Source organism: Balearica regulorum, chromosome 7, assembly GCF_011004875.1.
Source record: "Balearica regulorum gibbericeps isolate bBalReg1 chromosome 7, bBalReg1.pri, whole genome shotgun sequence".
In the NCBI taxonomy this organism is placed as follows: domain Eukaryota; kingdom Metazoa; phylum Chordata; class Aves; order Gruiformes; family Gruidae; genus Balearica; species Balearica regulorum.
This window is the reverse complement of record NC_046190.1, coordinates 11263123-11288969: the sequence shown is the minus strand read 5'-3', so window position 1 is coordinate 11288969 and position 25847 is coordinate 11263123. Positions and strand designations below refer to the sequence as shown.

At 50.0% G+C, this 25847-nt stretch overlaps 1 protein-coding gene and 1 long non-coding RNA gene across 2 annotated transcripts in view; both read left to right on the top strand.

The window, feature by feature from the left end:
- Positions 1-2264: 2264 nt before the first annotated feature.
- Positions 2265-5211, top strand: ADRA2A (adrenoceptor alpha 2A). Its single transcript, XM_010304030.2, has one exon. It carries the CDS (start codon positions 2547-2549, stop codon positions 3879-3881), a length of 1335 nt encoding a protein of 444 aa, XP_010302332.2. The 5' UTR covers positions 2265-2546; the 3' UTR covers positions 3882-5211.
- Positions 5212-17681: 12470 nt separating this feature from the next.
- Positions 17682-25847, top strand: part of LOC142602564 (uncharacterized) — a 30209-nt gene continuing 22043 nt past the window's right edge. Inside the window, exons 1-3 of the long non-coding RNA XR_012836312.1 lie at positions 17682-17821; positions 18331-18581; positions 25563-25758. This is a non-coding gene — a long non-coding RNA (uncharacterized LOC142602564). The remainder of the gene's footprint in view (positions 17822-18330; positions 18582-25562; positions 25759-25847) is intronic.

Here is a 25847-nt window from a genome sequence, read left to right as displayed (position 1 = left end):
GCTGCACGTCCTCCTGCAGAGCACGCAGGTCCCCTACAATGAGCAGAAGGCAGAAGATGTCCACAAAGTCCAGTGTCTTCTCAACCTCCCACCTGGCCTTGCTGCCAACTTAGGTGAGTCCCTTTGTGTCTCCACTTGCCCTCTGCGGTGAGGTCTGTGGTTATACATCGCATTTACTCTCAGAGATTTTTTTGTGCGTGCATGTCAGTCATCTTGGGTTCAATTTACAGGTTTTAAGTCACTCTCTGCAGATTGCCCTTTTCCCAGGCAAACTGGCACAGCGGGTCCTGCACTCCCTTGCTCAAACAGTGGGATTCCTCCTCATTTTCCCTCGCTTGGCCCTGTGCCAGCCGCAGAAGCTGTGCTCTCTGGCTCCCAGACCCCGTCTCTCCCACTCCTGCTCCCTCTCTCCCGGGCGTCACTGCTCCTGGGCCTGGCTTATAACACGGTGTGTGGCGCAGGGACAAAGATGACAGGGCTTCCTCCATCTCACACAGGAAATACGTTCATTGGTCCGAGCATTCGGCAGGGCGATTAATTGAGAGCTGCCTGAATCTGGAGCACCAAGTGAGCATCATTAGAGCCATCTGAAAATGAGGGAGAAGAGACCATGAGTGAGAGGATAAGGGCTGGAGTCCGTGCGCCGTACGGGTGAGTAATCTGTACATGCCGAGAGCTGACAGCTTTGGGGGCCGGGCGGGCTACCAGGTACGTCACTATTGCTCTTTCGCTGTTAAAAAAGTCCCGTGTTGCTGTTGCAGCCGCGCAGGTGGGTGATGCCAGCCCCTGTGCTGCTGGAGGAGCACCTGGGGATGCTCCCCAGGTTCGGGGCATCCCGTGGGGCAGGGCATGGGGACCGCTGCCTGCCTGGGCCCGCTGCCCACCTCCCTTCTTCCTGCCCGTGGGGCTGGGGAGAGCCAGTGGGGAGCACGGGGAAGGCAAGGAGGGAGGGCCCGGGAGGCTGTCCGCTGCATCTGGCGCTGTGGGATGGGAGCCGTCGTGGGTGCTGCGGGGCAGGAGGGCCCGTGCAGCCGGGGGGGCTGGGTGCAGACTGGCGGCGGGGGGGGGCTGGCCCCCCCCCTTCCCTCCGTGGCCCCTGCTACACCCCCCACCCCCCCTCCCCGGCCCCTGGGCAGGAGAGTTTCCCTGCCTGTGGAGCGCGGTGCTGGGGCTCCTTCTGACCCCTCTCGGGGGGGTGCCCTGCCCCGCGGGGGGTGACGGCTGGGGCTGAGCCCCGGCCGGGCGGGCGGTGGGTGCAGTGAGGCGCCGCGGCCAGCAGGTGCCACTGCCCCCCCGCGCTGCCCGGGGCCGCCGCCGCCCGCCACGGCGGTAGCGCTGAGGGGGCAGCGCCCTGCCCGGGGGGGGGTCCCCGCCTCATCTCCGCCCCGCTGCCAGCGGCACGGCCGTGCCCCCCCCCCCCCCCCCCCCCCCGCCCCGCGGGGCCGGGAGCCCAGCCCTGCACATCGGGTCCGCGGGGTAAGCGCTGCCCTCGGGGGTGCCAGCGAGCACGGCCGCGCACCCAGCACCCGGAGCGGAGCCGAACCGCCGCGGCGGAGCCCGTCGGTGCCCCCACGCACACGCGGGACGGGGCAGCAGCTTCCACCCCAGCGCGGCCCGGGCTGGCGGCGGCAGGAACTTCCACCCCAGGCGCACCGCGGTGGGTGCCCGGAGCCCCGCGGGCTGCTTAGCGCCTGCACGGTGGTCGCGTCCCCCCACGGACGCCCACCCCCACAAACACGCACCCTAGCACCGCTGCCTCTGCCTCGGCTGCCCCGTGCGCATCCGCCCCACGGGTGCGACCCGCCGGGCTCTGCGCCGCGGGGCCTCCCCTCTCTCCGGGCGGGATGAAGCTGCTCCCGCCGTGGGCTGGGCTGGGCAGGGAGCCTGGGCGAGACCGGGGGGCGGTGGGCGAGGGGCTGGGGGTGCGTGTGTAAGGGCTGAGGTGCCGGGGGTGAGCGGGTGTGCAAAATACAGAAGGGGCTGAGCTCTGTGTGTGTGTGTGTGTGTGTGCGCTGAGTGAGGGGCGTGAGCACTGGAGCGAGGTGAGTGTGCGTGGGGAGAGGTGTGTAAGGGGCGGGGGGCGCGCGTGTCCGTGTCGGGGGGCGGCTGGGGCGGAGCGGCGGGGGGGGCGCAGTGCTGGGCGGGAGGGGGGCTGTGCGGGGTGCGTGTCTTTGTGTGTGCGTGTGTGTGTGTGCGCGCGCGTGTGTGTGTGTGTGTGCGCGCACCGGGGGCAGCTCCCCACGTGGGGCTGACGCGGCAGCCCCGGCCTGATCCGGGGCTATAAAGCGGCTCGGCGGCGAGCGAGACAGAGCAGCCGCCGCCGGCTGCAGCCCCTGCCCAGCTCCGCGCCGCTCCGCGCCCCGCTAAGCGGATCCCGGCGGGCAGCGCCCCAGCATGAGCCGCGGGCTCCAGCAGCCCCCCGGTGGCCGCCGCGCAGCCCCGCCCCGGCCAGCGGCGCAGTAGGAGCGCGGAGCCCCGCGGAGCCGTGCGCGGCGCGGGTAGGGCAGGGGGGGCGAAGGGCGGGGGTGTCCACGCAGCCGGGGTTGATGTTTAACCTGGAGCGCCCGTTCACGGAGAGGGGCCACTTCTTCTCCTCCATGGAGTACCAGCGGCAGCTGGAGGAGGAGGAGGGCTACCTGCCTCCCGGCACCAACGGGACTTTCAACGACAGCGGGGCCGGGCCGGGCTGGGGCATGCCGTACTCCCTGCACACCACCGTCACCCTCATCAGCCTGGCGGGCTTGCTCATGCTCTTCACTGTCTTCGGCAACGTCCTGGTCATCATCGCCGTCTTCACTAGCCGGGCGCTCAAGGCCCCCCAAAACCTGTTCCTGGTCTCTTTAGCCTCGGCCGACATCCTGGTGGCCACACTGGTCATCCCCTTCTCCCTGGCAAACGAGGTGATGGGGTACTGGTACTTCGGCAAAGTCTGGTGTGAGATCTACCTGGCCTTGGATGTGCTGTTCTGCACCTCCTCCATCGTGCACTTGTGTGCCATCAGCCTGGACCGTTACTGGTCCATCACACAAGCCATCGAGTACAACCTCAAGCGTACCCCGCGCCGCATCAAGTGCATCATCTTCATTGTCTGGGTCATCTCGGCCGTCATCTCCTTTCCGCCACTCATCTCCATAGAGAAGAAGAGTGGGCAGCAGGCTGACCAGGGGGTGGCAGGGTGCAAGATCAATGATGAGAAGTGGTACATCATCTCCTCTAGCATCGGTTCCTTCTTTGCCCCCTGCCTTATCATGATCCTGGTCTACATGCGCATCTACCAGATAGCCAAGAGGCGAACCAGGGTACCACCGAACAAGCGGGCAGAGCGCCCTGAGAAGAGGCAGAATGGCTTGACCGACAAGGAGGACCTGCCAGCTACAGCTCAGCTCAATGGAGAGAAGGCAGCAGGAGGTGGTGGTGGGCAGGAGGGAGAGGTCAACGGCATAGACATGGAGGAGACCTCTTCCTCTGAGCACCAGGAGAACAACCAGTGTAAGAAGTCAGAGAGACCGTCGAGGGGAAAGACCAAGACTAAACTGAGCCAGATTAAGCCTGGGGACAGTTTGCCCAGGAAGGTGGAGGAGGAGAGGAACACCAAAGGGTCCCGGTGGAGGGGCAGGCAGAACCGGGAGAAGCGCTTCACCTTTGTGCTGGCGGTGGTGATCGGAGTCTTTGTCATCTGCTGGTTCCCCTTCTTCTTCACCTATACGCTGATGGCCGTCTGCAAGAGCTGCTCTGTGCCCGACACCCTCTTCAAGTTCTTCTTCTGGTTTGGTTACTGCAATAGCTCCTTGAACCCCGTCATCTATACCATTTTCAACCATGACTTCAGACGGGCCTTCAAAAGGATCCTCTGCAGGATAGAGAGGAAAAGGATTGTTTGAAGGACCCTTTGCTATCGGCAGGACTAATTCAAGACTTTGTAGGAGAGTAAGGCATGGCTCTCTTGGGCTGTGCTTGCATGGGATGGTTTCCCTCAGCTCGTGAGCAGGAAGCCTTTAAAACCCGAGATGAGCCTATGGAAATGCCGGGCAGCAGCGAGGAGCAGCAGGCAAGTGGAAGTCCAAGCCGTGGCATTCGGCTTTCCAGGGGAGGATGGCTTTTGACTTGCTTGGTTTATTTTGTTAGGTTTTTTTTTTCTTTTGCCAGAATCTCTCAGTGGATATTTTCATGACTGCTCAGTTTGACTCTTTAAAGACAAGCAATGTGCAGCTCCGTGAGATGAACAACAAAGAGGGAGTATGCCACTCCAGAGGTGTTGGCTTTTTTATTTTGTTGTATCTTTTTTTTTTTCCCCCTGTTGTATATGTAATTAATTTTATCCCCTTGTAAAATACAGCATTGTATCTCTGAATCTGAATGTCTTAATTTTTGTAAGGCACGCAGCTTTGAAACTGTGAATGCTTTAATTATCTCTGATACCTTAAAAATCCCTCTCTTCCCACCCCTGAAATCTCCCTCACTCAAAACCACTGAACAACTAGAGCCATTCGCCCTACCTGACAGTTTGATAATATTACCAAAACTTCCAATGTCCGGTCATTTTTTTGTCTATAAAGCTTAGGAGCACAAACCTCACCAGACTGGCTATTTTTGTTGTTGGTTTTGGTTTTTTTTTTTTTTAATATCATACCTAATTCAATTTAATTTCTGTGTTGCCTGTGATACAATACAGCTGAGGGGGTAACTGCCCTCTCGTTATTCATTAAAGCAGACCCTGACGGAGCGGTGGCTTTGCTGTGCAGGCAGGGATGTCCCCGGTGATGGAGTGACGGGCTTTTTCCCGTGCAACGGGAGGCTTGGGATCCGGCCAGGCTGCGCACGAGTTAATCTCGTTTGATATTATACCACGCTGCAGCACAGAAATGTGTTCGATGGTAGCTTGCTTCCCCCGCCTCCAACTGTAAATAGATAACATTTCAAAGCAAATAGCAAAGCTCCGTATATCATGTTATCTCGTTTGTATTGATTTGTGATGGGTTAACTCCTATGGGATTTCCTGCAGAAGAGGAGGGGGTTTGTGCGCAGAGGCTGTTCCACCTTTCTGAATTAAGGGACGAGAGCTCAGTTTTTTTATCTGCCAGTCTCATTTTTCCTAGGAAATATGAAAGCATCCCTCTTTCAGTCTTACACAGGGCAAAACTCTGAAATGGGAAACTTTACTGACAGTTTCTCCAGTATTTTATAGTGTAATTAAGCTTTTTTTTTTTTTTTTTTTTTAAAAATGTGTAAATATTGTGAGATTGGAGCAGGAGAGAGAGTTAACACCGCTTTTACACTCCTTTCCTGAAATGTCTTTCAGCTCTTTCTGCTAAAAAAAATTAATACAAAAATGGACAGAACAAATCGAACATCCTTGTGCCATGAAGAAATTTCTGGAGAACATTAAAAGGAAAAATGTTTGATTCGTCACAATAAATGAGTCTGCAAGCCTTTTAAGGTTATGAAAACAGCTTTATTAAATACTGACAAGTCTTAGAAATTGTTTGGAGAAAGCAAAGTTTGTGTAAGTCTCATGTATAAGATGAATTTGCTTTCTCTGGAGTCATATGGTGCACAGGGAAGAGACTTTAAGAAAAAAATCTTTTTACTTTTGGGAAGTGTTTTGTTGATTTTGCTCTCTCTTTTGACTTTGTAATTAACTCCAAGGGTCCCCGAATGCATCTTGGGACCTGGAGAGCAATGTTTACATTCACTTGCATTTTCAGAATTGAATCCTCAAGAGGTGAGGAAAGCAAATAAACTGTGCTTTAATGTAAAAAACAAAACAAAACCACAAGCAGAAGTTGCTATAATGGATGATTATTTTTATTAAATAAAAGAGTGTTTACAGATCAAGTGTGAAAACCCTCTGGATAATCTGCTAGCTGTTTTATTTTATTTTATTTTTCCAGCTGTTCACCGATCTTCCGGCAGCTTTGGTCTTGACATTTTTTAAAGAACGCATTGGGAAAAGCACTCGTGTTTTCTGAAAGGCATTGTTACCCCAGGTAGGGAACAATGGCTTGGTTCATTGCGCAGTGGCATAATAACAAATGAGTCCTTGATATTTCTTGGGTCATCCCCCCCCACTTCATGCCACAGTAAGAGCATTCACGTGTTTCTTAAATAACAGAGCTTAGGGTTTCAGGGTGTGATTTGCTCCCTGGAAATGCAGCCTGGCTCTACTGCTGGAGACGCCTGGCTGGTGCAGCATTTACAGCTATTGAGTGGAGAAGGTTTTTAATAATTAGGTTGCAGATGGGATTAGAAATGATTAGACTGGAAGGCAGTATTGCTTGATATATGCAGGAGTGTCCGTCTGAGTGGGGCTTTGTTTCCAGCCCCAGAGAGCAAGCCAGCCAGGCTCGCTTGCCCTTACACCAGTGCTGCCAAGACCCTCAGTGCAGGAGGGTGATGGGGGATCATTCTCCCACCAAACGAAGTGCTGCTGCTGCGTGGCTACCTGCCTCCCTGAGGATGCCGGCGTCTGCTCACCATCGGCTTCAGCTGGGCTCCTTCTTTGCCACGAGTGCCAGGTAGCTCCAAAGGCAGGGGGGGACACAAGATGCTGGTCCTGTGAGTGCTTTAGTGGGTGCTTCGTCTTGCCCAGGAGCACATGGAACTGTTTGGGAGCTCTGGCTCCTGGTCTTCCCACTGTTGGGGTGCCTGGAGTCACCCTGCTTCCCTGCTCCTTGTTTGATAAGAAAATAAATGACCAGAGCCCAATGCTGGAGCTTGCTGGTCTCACCAAGGTTGCAGTTGGAGGTGCTCAGCAAGTTGGGAGGTGGACCAGGGCTGACAAACAGCATCATGTAGGGCACCTGGTGATGGCCAAGAGATGAACCTCTTGGTCACCTCATGGTGGCCTTTGCAGGCCAGGAGGACGTGATTTGGGCAGTGTCCTGCTGTCTGTCCTCTGGTCTCGGCTGGGCCCATTGGCCTTGGAGGGTTTTACAAAACAGACCCCGTGGGGCAGGAGGTAATCCAGCAGCCACTGGTTACGCTTGCCCCATCCTTTTGGCTGTCTTGTGTCCTCATGGCCAAACCTCTAGTACAGACAGTAGAGTATTTTGGTGGGTTTGGGGCTGGGGGACCGGGGCTTTGGTGGGCTTTCAGTTAGTGAAGCTTTGCACAGCTGAAATGTCTGATTGGTCCCAATTTTCCATCAAAAGTAAGGTGCAAAAACCTGGAATTATGCCTCCAGGGTTGTGTCCCTCCCAAAACCTTGTGCCCTCATAGCGCAGCCCAATCAAAGCAAATACTCAAGGGACTGTTTTACACATGGGCTTTGACGCCCTGGATCTGAAACAGCAGAGCTGCCTGCCCATCCTTGTGGCCAGTGTCTGAACTTCAACCATCCTGCTGCCTTTGCCATCTTCCTACTCAGGCTTTTATTTCATTTTCCCTGAGCTGTTGGTCATTTTGGTTTCAGCAGTGTCCTGGACCCTCCATGCCTGCTGGGGATGGGCATGTCCAAGCTGCAGTGACCTCCAGGCACGGTGGGCTGCGTGGTGGAGGTGCTGGGGTGAAACCACCATCGCTTTCCCTTTGGGAGGTGAGGATCAGCCCCGCTGCCTCTGAGCCAGAGGTCCTGGGCTTTGCTGGGGCGCTCCCTCTGGCTCTGCCATGGCTTTGTCCAGCTCTGCTCACATGTGCCATTCCCATCTTCTGTGGGGCTCAGTCCCACCTCCCTTGCCTGCTCCAGATGCCTAGCTCTTCCCCTTCCCCCTCCCGAATGCCTTCTCAACAGGAGAAAGCTGCCTCATTGCTCCCAGCTCATTCCCATGCAAATGACACATTAGGGGATGTAATGAACTTTGGTTGTTCTTTATAACCTTTTGTTTTGAGGGTGAAAGGTTAATGGTGTGAGGGGGACTTGCCTCCGCAGTGGGGTGGAAGCCATCCAGGCTGGCACAGTGAACAGCAGGCAGAGGTGCCACTGATGGCTTTGCCCTGGGAGGGATTTCTCCACAGCTTTGCTGTGTGGGGTGACCCTGCACCCCACTCCTTGTGTGGGGACTCCTGAGGACAGCCCAGGGACATGCAGGAGCTGGTCATGAAGAGGAGCCTCTCCAAGATATCCAGCAAGGGACGGACTTGGCCCGAATGATTCTGCTCACACAAAATGAGTTTCCCAGGCCTGGGGGAGCCTCCATCCGTCAGCCGTCCTGTGCCGTAAGTACCCCCAGTCCCACCCAGCATCCCCTCGCCCAGGGATTTCCTTCCGGGTTGGGTGGCTGGCCTGTGCAGCTCTCATCAGCTGAAGCTTTTTATTTTATTTCTTAACATTGCCTGTTCTTTCATCACTGGAAAAGTTCAAAGTCTGCTGAGATTGCTCCTTTATTACACCCAGTGCCCTGGCAGGCGACTACACTGGGAGCTGTCTCACCATTTCTGCTATGAACTGCTCTTTGCAGCTGGTTTATAGTAACGTCTCTGCGACTTGTTAAATATTTGTAGCTGTGATTGCTGTGCCTTATCCCAAGCTGTAGAAATGGAGTGAGGAGACAACAGGGTTAGTGGGGAGCCCACCCCCTGCATTAGCCACGAGTGCTTGGTCAGCTCACAAATGCTCCAGGACCAGATCCTGACCCCTCTGTGAACAGAAAGTGGTGTAGTCTGAGCCCTGGGAAGTCCATGTGAAATTCCAGCTGGGGGTCACAGCGTGCTCCCAAATGTCCCCAAGGCTGAGCAGAGGGGGTAGTGAAGGGGCTGTGGGGGGCACCATAAAATAAAATATACCTTCCTTGAGTCGGACCATGGCTGGTCCCAGGAGGGAGGTTTGTTGCAAGTAGAGGAGAAGGAGACCTGCTGTTGTGGGGCAGGGGATGTTGGTAGGTGTTGAATGGAGGTGCTAATGCTCGAGCTGGTCATTCCACATCCCTTCCTTCTTGGGGGACCTTCTTGGCCATTTGAGTTGTCCCCTAGGAGTGCTCATTTCCCAAAGAGGACCACCAGTGTGTGAGGACAACATCTCACAGCCAGGTCTATAGGGACATAAGATGGGTCCCAGCACCCAAATCCAACAGAGGCATGAGGACAAACCATAAAAGGGAGCAGGAAGGCAACTCTCTCACTTTAGCGTAGGTGTCTATCAGTAAAGGTGTAAACGTGCTGACTTAAACTGTCTTAAAACTTCTTAAGCTGGCTCTGGTTTAGTCTGTTAGTGTGATCGTCAGCTCCATATTGGCTAAGTTAGGAGAGGCCATCCACACTGGCTTAGATCCAAGGTCCTGCTCTCCCTTCATGGCTCAGAGTGGCCCACAGCAGATTTTAGGGAACAGGGAGGAGTAAGGACCCTTCCCAGGAGGCTTGGGGGTTATTAAGCATTCAGGGATTTCCTGGGGCCAGCGGTGCCTTGTGCAGTAACGCAGAAATTCCACTGACATGTTTCCCTTCCGCAATGCTCTGCACTGGGACATCTGAAAAGCTTTGAAAAATGAGCTTTGACTCAAAAGCCAGCAGCTGGTTCTGTGCGAGAGCAATGGGGTGAGCGGGCTTGTCAGGAGGTGAGGTGAGCTTACCTAAACATCCCTGCTTCCCTGTCTGCAATGCTTGCAGTGTTTGGCCCGTATTGGTTTACGCACAGCCTGGGGCATTGCATTTGCAGGAGCAGCCTTGCGGTCCTCCAGAGCTGTGTGACCTGCCTTAGGGTTCGCTCCCAGAGATGAGAAACCTTTGTTGTAAATCAACTGCTGCATGAAAGAATTGATTGCTACTTTGCTGATTGAAACAATTGTGTTTTGCCGGACCATGACTGCATGGCCTTTTTCTTGTTTGTTTTTTAATTGCTCTCCACAGAAAAAGAGAAAGAGCTTCCCACCACTGGCCATCTCTGATAAAATAATTCCTGCTGAAGGCTGTTTTGCCTTCATCTGCACGTGTGGAGTTGCTGCAAGATTGAAACTTCAATCTGAAGATTGAAACTTTAAGGTGTTACTGAAAAATTCCACCAGTCAAAAAATAAAATAAATGCATAAATAAATATTTAAGACACTGCAGCCAACCTTCTGCTTTTCTGAATTGACCAAACTTTTTTTAAGACTGAAATGATGAATTCTTGCCTTTTAATACCAGGATAACTTTTGCCACCAGGAAAATTTGGACAAATTATTCCTATTGCAGACCAAAAGGTGCAAGGTTAGAACCTGAGTGCGGCAGACCTGCTGCTGTGATGCTGATTTACACCTTGATGAAGCATCCTCCCTCCTAGCAATTATCCTTGCAATTTTGATCTCTGGGTAATCAAGTGATAAGTTCTTGTCCTGGTTTTGGCTGGGATAGAGTTAATTTTCTTCCTAGCAGCTGGTATAGTGCTCTGGTTTAGATTTAGGATGAGAATAATGTTGATACCACACTGATGTTTCAGTTGTTGCCAAGCAGTCAAGGACTTTTCAGCTTCTCATATTGCCCTGCCAATGAGAAGGTGGGGGGTGCCTAAGAAGCTGGGAGGAGACACAGCCAGGACAGCTGACCCAAACTGGCCAAAGGGATATTCCATACCATATGACATCATGCTCTGTATATAACTGGGGGAGCTGACTGGGAGGCAGTGTGGCTCAGGAACTAGCTGAGCATCAGTTCTGGGTGGTAAGCAATTGTGCTGTGCATCACTTGTTTTGTATATTATTATGATTATCATCATCGTCTTCCTTTTCTGTCCTATTAAACTGTCTTTATCTCAAACTATGAGTTTTACTTTTCTTTTCAATTCTCTCCCCCATCCCGCTGGGGGTGGGGGGTGTGCGTGAGTGAATGGCTGTGTGGTTGTTTTAGCTGCCTGCTGGGTTAAACCACGACAGGTCTCTCTCTCTCTGTGTACAGGTGAGTTTTTTCATGGTGCAGATATTTGACCTGAAATGGCTCCTTGAACAAAGTTTGCCAGAATGAGCTTCCTGTTAATTTAGGCACGGCTGTGCCTGGCACTTTGCAGCCTGGCTGCTGCACAAACACCGCCTCTCCCCGTTCGTTGGCTCTGCTGTGCCATCACCCAGACAGGGCACAATTCTATAGGATCCCAAATACCTTACTAAGTTTTTCTGTTCCCCAGGGGGGTACCCAAAATACAGATCAGTGACATGACCCAAGTCAACCAAGTGGCCAATGTGAGAAGAAAGTGGAGTCCCCCTGTTTCTCTTGGTTGTGGGTTTGACCTGTAACCTAAGTACAATCCAAAGATTTAAACTTCAGAGACATTATTTAAAAGTAATCCTACATTTATTATTTTCAAAATATCTTGTGGCTTTTAAGCCAGTCTCAAAATTTTGTTGGGCCAGAAGAGTTAAAATGGCCAGTTTAAACTGAATATTCTGACTTGCTTACATTAAAAGATTTACCATCCTAGAGCCTTTGGTGTTGCTGTCTCAGGATAATGAAGATGCATCTGATACATTTTGAACTGCAGTATAATTACTTTCATCAACACTGGTCAGTGTTTGGGTGAGATGGTTTTAAAACAGTGCAGCAGAGAGGAAAAGAAAAGCTAAATGCTGCTCTGCTAAATCAGGCACGCGCTGAGGAAAGCAAGGTAAGTAGTGCTGTATGTAGGGCAACCTTTCATCACTGTTAGCTCTACTGGGGCTAATTAGAAGATGTGTTTCTGGCTGGTATGACTGGTATGAATGGGGTTTGATCCAAACAGGGTTTCCTGTAGTAAAAGAAGATGGTTGTAGTAGCAGATGCAATGGTGGCAGCTGCCTTTATAGCCCAGCGCTAATTGGCTTAAATCCTTTGCAGTGGAAACGAACTGCTCCTATTGTAGCTGTTGTTGCTCATCGGCACCAGAAATGCCTTTTCCTGGCTGTGCTGCTGGGTGATGGTCCGAGACATGTAGCTGTGTCAGGAGGGTGGGCCAGTCACTGGGAAATGATGCACACCGGCCACATCCACCCGTGAGGGGTCCGGGTTTTATTTCCCCTTAGCAAAATAGCTTTTCTCATCACTTTAGCTTCATGGATTCCTACCACTGAAGAGGTAACAGTATCTGGGAGTGGGATGAGGGCATGTACTTGTGGGGATACAAATGAAGTCCATGGAAAATGAGAGACGGTGAAGCAGGGTGTGGAAATGATTGGTGTAAAAGATCCAGCCTAAAGGGCTAGAGGAGGCCAACAACCCAGCACAGGAATTCCAGTAACTGGGAATATAAAGATAGGACCCACTCCCCTCATTAATTGCCATCTCAGTTGGGATGGCATAAACTGGCACGTTCAAGTTATCAGATGTTTGGAGGAAGAGGGGAATTTTTAGCTGTTGTTTATTCAGACCCAGATTTAATTAATATTAAATAGATTAAATATTTGATGAAATAGATTGAAATTAAATATTTAGCTCCCTCTTCTCCCCCAGATAGCAGCCCCAGTGGATGTTTATGTGGGCAGTAACTCTAGAACATCTTCTGAACACCAGAGAGTGTTCAAAGACCCCAGAGCTACACGGGAGCATCATTGGCAGACAGGAATTAAATGAGTCTGGGCCCCTTGTCTTTGTCAGCCTGTGTGGGAACATGGTCCTCCTTCTTCTGGGCTTATTCAGTCACAGCCCGCTGGGACTTCAGGTACTGCCTCAGTGCGGGTTGTCACCCCTGCTGTCCTGCCATGTTCGTCTTCAACTGGGAGAGAGGTTTCACGGGGAAGGTTTTCTCCCACACGTCTCATTTCTCAGGGCAGTGGGCCGGAAAACATAAACTGGGAAGTCAACAGCGTTGCTTTATACAAAGTAATTACATCCCGCGTCCTGAAGAAGAAGAAAACTTGTAGAAAAATGGCATCTTGCCTGAAGGAGGGCAGCTAATTCCCCACCACTTGTGCAGGCTGGTGCCCCCGTGCATCCCCCACCAGAGCTGGGGTGGGACCCCTGTCCCCAGGTCCTGCTGGCAGGTGAGTCCAGTTGGCTGAGTGTCTGCTGGTGCTTTGGGCACCGTGACTTTGTGTGAGCTGCGTGGTGGAGAAGGACACGGGGCTCATTCCATGCTCAGGAACTCCATGTTTGTCCCACTTGTTAAAACCAAATAGTTTTGAGGATTTAGGACTTAAATCCTTTTATGTTAGTATCTGTCCGGGGGTCTTTCAACCTGTGCCTCAGTCATGAAACATTTGCCTTAGCAGTGAGGAGGGAAGGTCTGTGCCTGGGTTGGTGTGCCCTGTGGCCAAAGCCCAGCTGCAGGGAAGCCTCCACACCTGGAGCACATTGTGCAGAAACATGAAGTACTTTGTCAGCCACAAGAGCAGCTGTGAACTAGAGCCATTGGGAGGCAACCCTGGCATCCCTGGGGAAAAATGGACAGCTTTGGGCTGCAAGAGAAGCAGCAAGAGGAGAAAGGCGATGCCATCAGTGGAAATTCGTGGGACACAGAAGTACAGCCTCACGTAGCAAAAGACACAAGAAAATGTGATCTCTGTGTGTAGCAGATGTACCTTATGCCCGTGCTGAGTTGGATCTTCTCTGGTGTTAGCAATGCTGAGAGGCAATGGCTCCTCCCAGCGCTGTTAGGGGAGCAGGGCTGGGATGCTCGGCTGGTCTGTACAGCACCAGCAGCGCTGCCGACCAGGGCAGAGGCAGATGCTGTTGCAATAAGCAGGTGAGATCCTGTCCTGGCTTTGGCAGGCAGGAAGCAACTTGCCTGTGGGAGCTGCAGGTGCTCAGCTCAGTGCCTTTGCTGGGCTTGTGCCCTGCACGGGTGGTGGTGGCTTAATTGGGAAAGAAAACAGGTAATAAAACCTAATGAAGCTGGCATACCCCTTTTTGTCAGACCTGAGGAAGAAAGCCACAGCAAAACCAAGGTCTCAGCCCTCAGCTGTTTGCTTGCAGTACAGTTTGAATAGGCCAGAGATAAACCAGAATATCTAGAATTTCATTACGAACTTCAAGTATAGTCTTGTAAATTAGTCACGGGCCACTTGGAGCCCTGTCACTTACCATGCTGGTCAGTTTGTGCAGGTTAGATTATTTATCGTCTATTCTTTCTCTATAAAAATGAGCTTTGCCCCTCTCTCTGTGGTTTTCTACAGCTCTCCTTTGGACAGGGCTCGACTTGTTTTGTAGGCTGTTTAGCAACTTTGGAAATATTAGGACCTTGCTCGCTGCCTTCATCACATCTTCCCCCTTCCCAAACTTCTGTATGTAGCTGTCAGAAATCAGCTGCCTGGCCTTAGAGGTAGAAACTTAACTAGAAGTAGTCTCATTTGCCAAAATCCACCTGCCAGTGAGTGGAAGCTGAAAAAAGGGTCCTTGGTTTGGGCAAACCAAACATCTGCTTGGAGCTGAAGGCCCTACCCACCTGCATGCTGGCAGGGTTTGATCTAGTTCCCTAAAGAAGAGAGAGGAATTCATGTTGTATTTATAAACCAAATACAGATATCTTATCAATATTGCAGTGTCTTGCTTTATCTATAAGAGCTTTACAATCTAGAGTCACAAATAAATCCACTCTGTTTCTGCAGGAGTAGATACGGTTTCATTTGTTAGCACAAGGTTACTTAGTTAAATTATTTAGAATTTTTCATGCAATTTAAAGCACGTTGGATTAGCAGGCATGGCCAGTCCTGACCTCTCTCTTGAAGCACGAGAGGGATATATTGGTTTATTGTTCCAAGGGCACCTTTACTCAGTCTGCTCCTTCTTTTGCTAGTTGGTGTGTCTGACCCTACTTGCTACCACGCTCAGGGTCATGCCATCTCCACGTGACTGGCACTGGGGTAGTACCCGGTGTGTGAGGTCTCATACATCATTGCACAGCAGACAGAAATGCCCCTGCTCTGAAAATCTTGCATGCCATATCAAGTGATCAACACAGATAGGTGTTAAAAAGGCAAGAGAGGAATAAATAATAGGATATTCACAGTTTGTGAAAGTTGTGTGTGCTCTTAAGAAGACTGAATGGCTGGGGACAATTCCCCAGGAGGAATAAGTTGATGAAGCCCTGTTGAAGTCTCTGATCTTGCAAGCCCAGCATCCATGTTGGACCACACTTTGCAGACGGTGAGATGGCAAAGATTTAGGGCTGGTCTGTTGGGGCAAGAAACTAGATCAGATTATTTCCCAAACTCCTTCTCAGCCTGAGTTTTTTGATCCTGTATGTGCGTGGAGGGAATTTTGATGGCATAAACCTCATTTAGGTGCTCATGTCTCAAATGTAGATCCTCAGAACTCGGTCCTGGAGCTGCCAAGTCCCAGGGCCATAATCTATCTCTCCTGGCACCTCTGCTTCTGTCTGGACACAGATCACTGTCTTGGCATGCATGCAGGGGCTTTCTGCCACGTCCCTTGTCGGTGGGACAGGACTTCAGAGCAGCTTGCACTGTACCTGGGGCACCTGGGGTCTCCTGAGCAGACATCTCCTTTTCTGGCAGTGTGATGCTGTGGCAACCCCGGTCATCTACCCAGAGGTCTAGGGATGGGTGATGAGGGGCACTTGAAGGGGCTGGGCTGGGGATATGTTCCCTTCAGTGCCCAATTTTTAGTGCTGGTGTTTGGCCCCTGTGCTGGCACTGCCAGTGTTTGCTTGGTTTTTTGGTACACTAAGCTGGTTTTAAAAGTAGGTACAATATCCTAGCAGGAGTTTTCTAAATGAAAGTATTGTCATAACCCAGCAGTATGACCTGTATGTGTAGACAAGACCTCCCATTAAGCATGAGGGTAAATCCAGTGCTCTAGTTATCCAGCAGACCACAGTGGTCTACTGGAACCTGAAACATTTCAGAAGAAGTAGCAGAGTAGTGGCTTGTCCTTCTTGTCACCTCCAGCATCACTGTGTGGGGATGGAGGTAGTGCAATCCATTCAGAGCGGTTAAGTAACTTGCTAGAGGTCGAGTGAAAAAAAGCTGTGGTAGATTAATAAAAGATGGTTGTAAATAATTCAGCACGGGCCAGTTGATGAAGCTTAGCAGGACCAGAAAGCTAATCTCATTCTACTTGGTGTAAAGCAGCCTGGCCAGCCTTTTGGCAGAAGGTAAGCCAGACTTATGCTGAGGACCTCTTGGGAGGTCTCGTGCTGTGTGGGTGTGTTTGCACACCCCCTTGCTAATCCATGCTGTGGTTCTCAGGGACCAGTTGGGGATGGGGACTTTGCTGCACACCTGTGGGTTTGGTGTGATGGCAATTGATCTCAGTGTCTTCTGATGTCTTTAGGGTCAGGCATGGTTTCCCTTTTGGTTTCCTGCCCTTCCCTCTGGTTTCTGCTAGCCCTGGTGCTGGGGAAGGGCTGTCCCTGACTGCCCAGGAAAGGCAGGTCTGCACCCCACTGGTGGTGCAGAAGGGAACCCTGACTCGGGGCTCTCAGAAGCCCATGGTGATGGTTCTTGCTTGGGGTAGGTGCATCCCCAACGCTTGCAGCATTACCAGAGGGGCACCTGCAGACACCTGGAGAAGGACCCAGACCCCAGAGCTCCCTGCCTTACTCTGCACTCCTGTTCTCGTGGCTGTGGGTTGCCCACAGCTCAGCGCCAGCCCATCTGCAGATGCCAGTGCCCCATGCTCATCTTGCCTCCGGATGCTGCTGCATCACCCCATAAAACCCAGGTCCTTTTTCTAGGAATCTTCTAACAAAACCCATACAAACCTGTCTTTGTTTCTACGGCTCACCTCTGCGCTGCTGAATTGCCTCAAGCTTTGTTGCCAGCAGGCAGCAGAGTCCCCACAGCCGTCAGGGATGTCTTTTTGCTTGCCCTGCCAGACTTTCAGCAGAGCTGAAAACATAGCCAAGCAGAGAAAACCGTTCCTAAAGCAGATTTCTGAGGGCCCCCCACAGTAACACAGCCAGGCGGGCAGATCAGCACCTGGCAAAGCCAGCCCATCCTGACAGCTCTCCTTTCTGTTTGATGGATTGCACCAGGCTGTTGATCGGCGTTTTTTAACTGTGAGGGACCGGTAAGGGCAGGGTCCTCACAATGGTGGGCAGGTCTTGGGAAGCTCCTCTTGATGCATGGACATCAGTGGCACCATGCAAATGCTGAATGCTGCTATCACCCATGTATGGCCCTCTGACTGGGGCTTCCTCTACTGGGGAAGAGAATTAGGTTATGGCTGAGCTTATTGTATTTTTGCCTGGTGACACAGAGAAAGGCATATGCAATAGGAGCCCAGAGAGAGTCTGATTAATGCGCTTCTGGAATTGGATTGTTTAATGCAAACAGCTTTAGAGATATGACTAAAGTAGGAAAAGAAACTTGGAAAAGACCCCATTTGGGATAAAAGCAAAGTAGGCTATTTTTTGCAAATACCAGTATAGCTTCTTCTAAAAATATTATCTTGGATGTCTGTTAGAAAATGAGAACCAAATGTGATTCTGGACGGTCTAATGCAGCCTGTCATTTCAGAGGAGGAGGGATGGGGACCTCTCACTGTAGGCAGGAGATGTGCTCGCAGGCTCCCAGAGGCACGGCAGCAACCAGGCTGTGCAGAATCCAAAGCTGCCAGCTTTGGAGGGAAACATGGAATCAAGTGAGCAGCATTTGCCCGCGGGCTGCTGAATTGCAGGTTCACACTTTCCCGTGTTGGCAACCATCTTCAGTCATAGTTCTGGGAAGATTTTTGGGAGTATATAAGAGTTTCTAAGAATCAGGAGAATGGCATGCAGATGACCATGGTTTTCCATAAGCGATGGTATTTACATACTCAAGAAAAGGAGTCACACACTGTTAACTTCTGTTTTTTTAAAATTTTATTTTCGTTTTTAAGCACAAACGGGAACAATATCAAGGAATGGGGAGAAGAAAGAATGGTCCTTGCAAGAGAGGCCACATCAGAGCTGTCTTTCTGTCCATCTGTTTAAGGCCCTTTTTTGCCATCCTTGCCTCTCTGGTGCCCGGTGCTCTGTTCCTGAAAATCTCGCAGAAGCAGCGAGGTAGGTTTCTGTCCTTTTCGCATGTGTCTCTGCCTCAGCCTCTCAAGCAGTTTCTTTCTTAAGCCAATAGCTGCAACGGCTGCTGGGAACACTGTGTTCAAAGCGAGTTCAGGCTGCAAACATCGATGCTGGTGCCAAGCCCTGTGAATGATTGAAAACCTGCAGGGTACCCTTCGGTACTAACTCAGACAGCATACAAGTGGTTTTGGAGTGTTTTCCATCTAATCTAATATTAAGCTCTGCTCCAACTTTGCCCTTTCCAAGCAGTGATCCAGCAGTCCTCTGGCCCTCCCTCTAAAAGCTTACAGGGGGATTTTTTTTTTTCCTTTGGAGCTGACAAACCTGAGCGTGTTTTATTTGAAATGTACCGATGAGAGCTTTCCACCTCGGGCAGTGGAACGGGAACATGCACCCTACAGAGCGCATGCTTCTCCAGCCCTGCCTGATGGTTTCGCCTCATCTTTGCAATGTGTGTCACGGAAAATCCTGCCTGTTGCTTTTATGACCAGAGTCTGTGGAGAATGCAGTGACGAGAAGGCACCAAGGCCACCAGCCTGCAGAACGGTTACACTGGGTAGCACTGGAGGCTTTCCTAAGTATGAAACAGAGTATGTCTGTGGAGGGAAAATTTTATCTCGGACCTGCTTGATGAGATTCAGTTCATCTGCCTCTGCCTGTATGAAAACATAGATGATGTCACGGTGGGACCGAGGAGTCAAGATCACATCAGGAGTCAGCAATGCATGATCTAATGGAGAAGGTCAGTAGATGTCAGCTGCATTTCCCGAGGGAGTTTCCAGGGGGCTTGGCTTTTATCACCTTCGTTAGCTCATTATACAAATCCTTTGGTATGATGCCTAAGACCAAGAGAGCTCTAAGGTGGCACAGAGAGGGCCAGGCGGTCAGGTCTACCAAGTCCCTTGGGTTGAGGGTAGTGAGCAACGCAAACTCTTCATCTTGCAAGCTCAGAGCATCCTCTTTGCTGTTGCCTGGTAGGCTGGTCTCCAAGATGACTTGCCCAGGAACACATTAGCCTTCACGAGACTTAAATAGACCCTGTAAGCTGGAACATCCCATGTCCTGCATGCTGGATGGCTTCAAGAGAAGTCCTTAGCATTGAAGGGAAGAGCAATTTCAGGCAAAACCATGCCTGATCACTATCATAGGGAGAAAGCTGCAATATTTCTTTGAGCTGTTTTAAACTGATCAAATAAGTGCTGGGAGTGTTGGGAGCTTTTCAGAACCCAACTGAGATGCCCCCAAAAAACCCCAGCAAAAACAACACCAGAAGGTGCTTTTCTTGTGACATGTTTTGATTCTGTCACTGTGTGTAATTTTTGTGATCACTTTGTTTTGCCCGATTGCATTGCTCTGGGCGTGATGGGGAGGAAAATCCATCTTTCAGTAAATACTCCTCAAGCCACCTGCTGTCACAGCAGATTGCTGCATGTGTCCATTCCCAGAGAACAAAACCATTGCTAGTCTGAGATTTCAGGCCATGTTGCATACCTGCTGCTGGCCTGATCCACTTCACAGTGCAAACTTTTCAGCAGGTTTTGGATGCAGCCCTTATAGCATTAAACAGCTGTAATACAGTATGTGAACCGCCCATGCAAAGACTTATGATCTGAATTTCCAGGCTGGAGGAAGAGGAACATCCTCCAGCAAAAACACTTCTGCAAGGCCTTGCTTTCACCTCCCTCAGACACTCCCAGCAGGAGGAGAGACTTTTGCACTTGCCTGGGAAGAACTCAGACATTGTGTACTAGGTGCTCAGACAGGCACTGACATCTTAATCTTTTTTGCTGTGGGACATGAAAAGCGTGTGTGTTTCTGCATGCTCAGCTGCATTAAGAGCTTTTGAAAGCTTTTCATTTGAACTCTGAGTTTTCCCCCCTTCTGGGTCCCTATTGTCGAGCCTTGCTCTGCAAAGACAGAGATTAGAAACATGCTCCTGAGCTTCTCAGTGACTGTATCTATGTATGAAGCAGCTGGCTTTGTAGGCAAACGTTTGCCCATCTTTATGCCTGTCGCAGCTTATTAATGTGTGGCACGACTGCGATGCATCTGGAAATAGCCCAGCACTAACTGCTTGCTTCCTGGCCTTGTCACCCAATCCTTCTGCCAGGTTGTCTCCACTTCATATCTGCTTTCTTTTGGATGCAATATTTTTTAAAGTGACAGTGCCCTCAAGGATTTTGGCAAAATAAAAGGAAAATGGAAAAATCTTCCTGGCAGAACCTATTCTTCTGACGCAGCAGCAGCTGCTGTGGAGGAGATCCAACAGCAGGGATCCTCTTTGGAGGAATTTACAGGCTGAGGATCAGAGCTTGTGCTTCTCTCCTTGCTTGGTAGCACAAGCTGCCTCCCTGCAGAGAGTGGCGATGGCCAAATCAAGCCTGAAATGTGACATTCACAGCTCTAAATTAGACATATGCAGTTTCACTTTGTCTCCAGAATCCAGGCCAAGAGGGTGACGGTCTTCCAAGGCTTCCCAAGAGGTGGTCTAGGAACTTCCTCGGTGATGTGTCCAGCCAATCCAGGACTCAATGGCTTCAACCTGTTCTTAGACACCTGCATTAAGGCAAGTTGAATCACTCTAAGCACCCACTTTCTCTTGGTTGGTGGTGACGGAAGCCTCCTGGCCAGCTCTGAGGGGAATACTTGCTCTGTAGAACTGCAAAGTTGGGAGACAGAAGTCCAGTCAAGGAGTCAATCTGCTTTCCTCCTACCTTTTGTCCTGGTGGGCTCCATCCAAATCTACAGCAGTGGGTTGACCATTTGCACCCCTTCATAAATTATTAAGCCTTTACTGAATATTTTAATAAGCACAGCCACAACTGAAAAAGAGAAAAGCTTGGCAGATATTTCTCATGCACCTAATGTTTGTATATGTAAGTTTGGAGTGGAGCTCTGGAGAGGGACTGGAATAAGACTGCAGAAGATAACAGCAGTTGCTCGTGCACTTGTCTGGATTTCATGAGCTGAGGAAGCTCATGGCTGCAAGTGCAGGATGCTCTCGAGGTTTTGCTCGCTTGTTCTGATAAGCCAAAAAACAAGTCTAAGTTTTAAGGAAAGGTCTTTTTCCTTCATCTTCCCATCTCCTTCCCCATTTCACACTGTTAATCACACTGACAGGATGCCCTCCAGGCTGAGAGTATTCTGAGAGCAGGGTGAGAGGAGGGTGCTGAGAGGGAACAGCAGGCTGTGCATTTTCCTTCGCTAGCATGATTTGGCCATGATTAATGCACGTGGAAAATAATCAGAACATTCAGCCTAATTCTACAGAATTATTAAAGGGATGATAGCAAGGGGAGAGGAGAGATTTTGCTGGTTTTATTCCATTTATAGAAAGGAGGTCAGGTGTTGTGCGAACATGGTCAAGTGATATCAGGCACCTCAAAATTAAGGTAGGGAGCAAAATCTGTTGTTTTGTTTGGTTTGGGGTTTTTTTTGTTTTGGTTTTTTTTGGTTTTGTTTTTGTTTGTTTGTTTCTTTTCTCCTGGAAAAGGCAGGGCAGTGTTAGTCTGAGCTTTGGGATCTCTTGTTACTTCCCTAAACAGGATCAAAAGAAGCTTATTCATCACTAAACCCACGTAGTTTGTTCTAAAAGGAAGAGGAATTGTAAATGAGGAATCTTTGGAAAAATAAGATTATTATACCTTACCTTGAACTGTTAATCACCTCTCAGTCCTTCACCCCCCTCCTTTCCACATCCTGTTCAGCCATTAATGCTGATGGGGACGGGTGCAGCAAATTGTTGCCTGTTCCTGGGGAAAATGCACCGTGCAGGAGCTGGGTCAGGCAGATGGCTGGGAGGTGAGTGCATTGCAACAACGTGGTGCCCATCTTCCTTACACCCATCACCAAAGCCATTTTGTTTAAACCTAGGTCAGACATAGCTACTTATAGTGTGTCCACATGTTTGGCAAGAGCATCTTGCTGACCATTCCTGATGCTGGCAAGTTCACTACTTACAGGCGTGATCTTTCTTTATCCCATTAGAAAGGAAAACGTTATATTGTTTTATAAGCTGGAGGTTTTGTAAATCTTTCTTCCTCTCATGTCTTTCAAACTCAATAATAAGACATTGGGTTACTGGAGAGATTGTACTATTTCTCCAGATTTTATAAAGCACTAAATAAAACACAAAAATGACTGATATGAAAAACATTAGAAAAGCCTATTTTGTGATTATAATTGCATTCCTTTCTGATACAGGAAAGTATGTCAGTTACTTCATTTAATTGTGCTTTTTTTATGACTTTGAATTTGCATTTTTATTTATTTTCCATTTTCTTGTAATTCCCATTTACCAACACAAAATTAACACTTCTCATCCCTGCTGAGCCTACTGCTGTTGATTTTTCCTTTACTTTTCTAATTTTGCAAACATTGACTGGGGTTTTTTGCCCAGTAGGTTTCTACAGGTGTCCATGCCTGATCAGAGCAATTATTGCCCATAAATGCTTAATTCCAGAGTCCACGGATATCATTTAAGACAGAATCAGGTATCTTTTGATCTCTGGATCAAACTGTAAAGAGTAATTGGATGCCATGACATTTACCAGTCAGGCTCTTGGATATTGCCCTATCACAGCTGAGTGCAAGGCTGAAGATGCCTCCTGCTTTGCTGGAGAGCTGGTGGTGTGTGTGTGTGTCCTGCTGCCTTTTGGGGCCATTGGAAGCAGTGGGTGCGTGAGACTGCAGTGCATGGCAAAGCCTTGGGAATGGGATGTTGAGGGAATACCCACCATGACCTTTCTGCTTGCTGTGGCGCTGGCAGTGCCTCTTGGGGGACTTTGAGCATGTAGCTGGGAATTGGAGGTGGCATTGACATTGCTGCCTGAGGATGTGGCAGCCCCAGGGGGCTGGGGCATAATGCAAACCCTGCTGGGGCTGGGTTTCTGGGGGCAGCCAGTGTAAGACCATCTGTCACATCATGGTTGGATTTCTTTCAGATGCTCTGCAATGATGCCTTCTGGGTAGAGGGTGGAAATTTGCCTTTGCTATTGACCCATCCTTGCCAACCAGGGTGCCCAGGCTTGGCTGGAAGGGCACACAGAGAGTGGCAACCTCTGCGAGGGAGATGGGTGCTCTGTCCCAGCAAGTGGGGAGCAGAGTGAGGGGACGAGGGGTGCACACAGCTGGGACCCAGGTGTGCAGCTCTGTGGTGTTGACCCGAGGAGCAGCTCCTCTCCAAGCTGCTGTCCCTCGGCTTGTTCCCTCATTGCAGGAAGGTAAGGAGAAGGTGGTAGCTGTGTTATCTCTCTGCGTAGCAGCAGGAACTGGCCTGGGGCTCTCCTGTTTCATTCCCATAGGCCTGTTCCCATTTCAGGGGATGAGTTTCAGGGCTCAGCTCTGTAAAGGCAATGCTCTGCAGCTTAAGCACACTGTACTGGGGAGACCCTGCCCCTTGGTGAGGGTGACCGCACAAAGATGGGCCGAAAGTACCCATAGTGGGTGGATGGAGGAAAGTGGGGAGGAGGAGGGAGTGAGAGAGGAATCTACACCGCTCATGGCCCACAGGATGATGCTCTCTTCACTTTTAGCTATGCAGCTCAGATGAGAGATCCCTGTGTGCTGCGGCAGCGGGGGGTTCACTCAGCACCTTGTGTGGGCATCGCCATCTCCATGCTGGATGAGGAGCCGGTTGAGTCCTGCCTCAGTGACTGCAATGGCAGATGCAGGACTTCCCTATGTGCTGTAGGAAATAGAGGCAGTTCCCAGCCACCCTAAAATCTCAGTGCTGGTGGCCTGTGTCCTGCAGAAAGGTTGAAAGAGCTGCAAGGCCACCAGGAGCTTTGGAGAAGTACCAAGGCAGGAATCGTATTCCATTGACAGGTTAGAAATTAGTTGAATATTTTTTTTCCTGTCAGATCAGCTTCAAGACTATGCTGTAGGTATTGGAACTGAAATGGAGATTATAGCTAATCATTTTAAGCTTTAGGATGTAAGAACTAAACCTATGCTGGCCAGACCTGAATAGCCTGATCTAAGCGGGCAGGAAAATCCCATGGGCTCTGCCATGTGATGGGACTTTCTCAGGAGGTCAAAAATGCTCAACAGCTTGGGAAAGAGGAGAGAGACATTTTCAGGGGCTCTGCCTTGGAGTTATTTTGCCCAGACTGACAGTGATGAGCTACCAGGTGGCCCAAATGAAGTAGCTCAGTGCTTCTTGCTGGAGAAGTGTCCAGCCAGCCGTGAGAGCATTCACATGATCCCTGCAAAGAGACCGCATAGAGACAGATGTGGACTCTTGCTGCAGACTTGGGGCCTTGACACAGAGAACAAGCACCGGGGTTGTTAGTGCTGCTGTTTTCCAAATGGGTGAATGTCAACTGTCCCTGCAGGGCATGTTAGTCTGGTACTTGCCCAATGTATTTGAAGGGAGATTTGTTTTTCAATTGGTGCAACCTGCCCTTGCAGAATAAACCTACTGACTTTTTTTTTTTTTTTTCTCTTTAATGATAAGCACAAGAGCCTGTGGTGGTCACAAGATCATTTCAGCAACATCCTGACTCAAGCAGCTTGTTGCGTTGTTTGTAAAAGTCCAATTTTCTTTTTGAGGAAAATCAATACAGCTCATTACTTAGCTGAGAAAAGATCTCTGTGTCAAGCAGCTACTCATTCCACTAGAAGGCAGCCCCGAAGCAGACTCAGCCACTTTTCGTAAGCTGGACAACAGGCCGATAGCCTTTGTCTTAAATTATCCCTTCTGAACTAAAACCACCCCACTGAGAAGACTGCTCAGCTTCCTGCAGATCACCAAAAAGCTGCTCAACAAGTGAACAACACCAGCCTTGGGCAAAATATGCACCAGAAAAAAAATACCAAAAAACCACCACAACACAAAAGACACTATTTTTACAGCTGGAGTAATGACTGTAAGTTCTCATGCTGCTTCTACATTATATCTTTTCTTCTGGGCGCTGGCTACATCATTAAGCTTTTTGGTTTCAGTGCTAGGATGTGAGATTTAGTACTATGAATCTGATAGCCAAATATTCTTTGTTTAGCCTGTTCTGAGTGGTGAGATGAAGCTCAGGTGCTTGGTGCAGATTTATGATGAGTTCAAGACCTTTCTGTTAATGCACAAGAGGTCTTAAAGCAGCCATGGAGTCTGAAAGGGGTTGAGGGTTGAGGCTTTTGGGTGGGGAGTACCTTTGCCTACCGTGTGTGTGTATGGCCTTGGGGACAGCAGTATTGGCCACCGTATTTGTGCAGGACCTGGCCTGGGGGCATTCTCATCTACCTTCCCCAGTAAATACACACTTTAATTACTCATACGAGCATATAGCTAGTCAAAATTGCTCCTTGCTACAGCCCAACTTCAGGATCAAGTACTTCAATCCCTTGTCAGAAGTTGCTAGTTTAGAAAGTTGGAGGAGAAATTGCTCCTGTACGAAATGGAGAATGGGGGGGAAAAAAAAAAGCATGTTATGGCTTCTGGTGAATACGATCTGGGAGTAAAAAAGTCATCTTTTTCATTTTTTGGTTTGAGACCTGAATAAGGCTAGTGGAAAATTTAGCAGAGGCATTTCACTGCAGTGAGTTAAGTGACAAGGTCAGTGAGATAAGAGGGCCAGTGCACAGAGAATTACTGAGAAGGTTATCTAAGGGTTAGGGTACATGCTCAGCTAACCAGGAAGAGATTAGCTAGAGAAGAGGTTCTTCTGTAAAGAAGGATGCAAAGCCAGTAAATTCTGTTAAACAAATTTTCTGTCTTGACTGTTCACAGGCTGCTCCAAAACCAGAGTGGATAACAAAAGGAATAGTGAGGTGTATTTTAAGAGAGCCATTGGCCAAAAAAGCCGGCTTCTCTTTCCACATCACTGCTCCAGCCCTTTGTAGTGGTCACTATCGAGAGCAGGTTTTGGATGCATGGAGTGCTGATGAGCCTGGTCCTCCTCACCCCATCTCTTCTCCATCAGGTGGTAAGGGGCTGCTTCCCCCCTCACACCCCGGGGTGAGCAAGGTGCTCAGGGCTGGGGGGATGTGTCCTGGCAGCAAGGAGCGGGGCAAC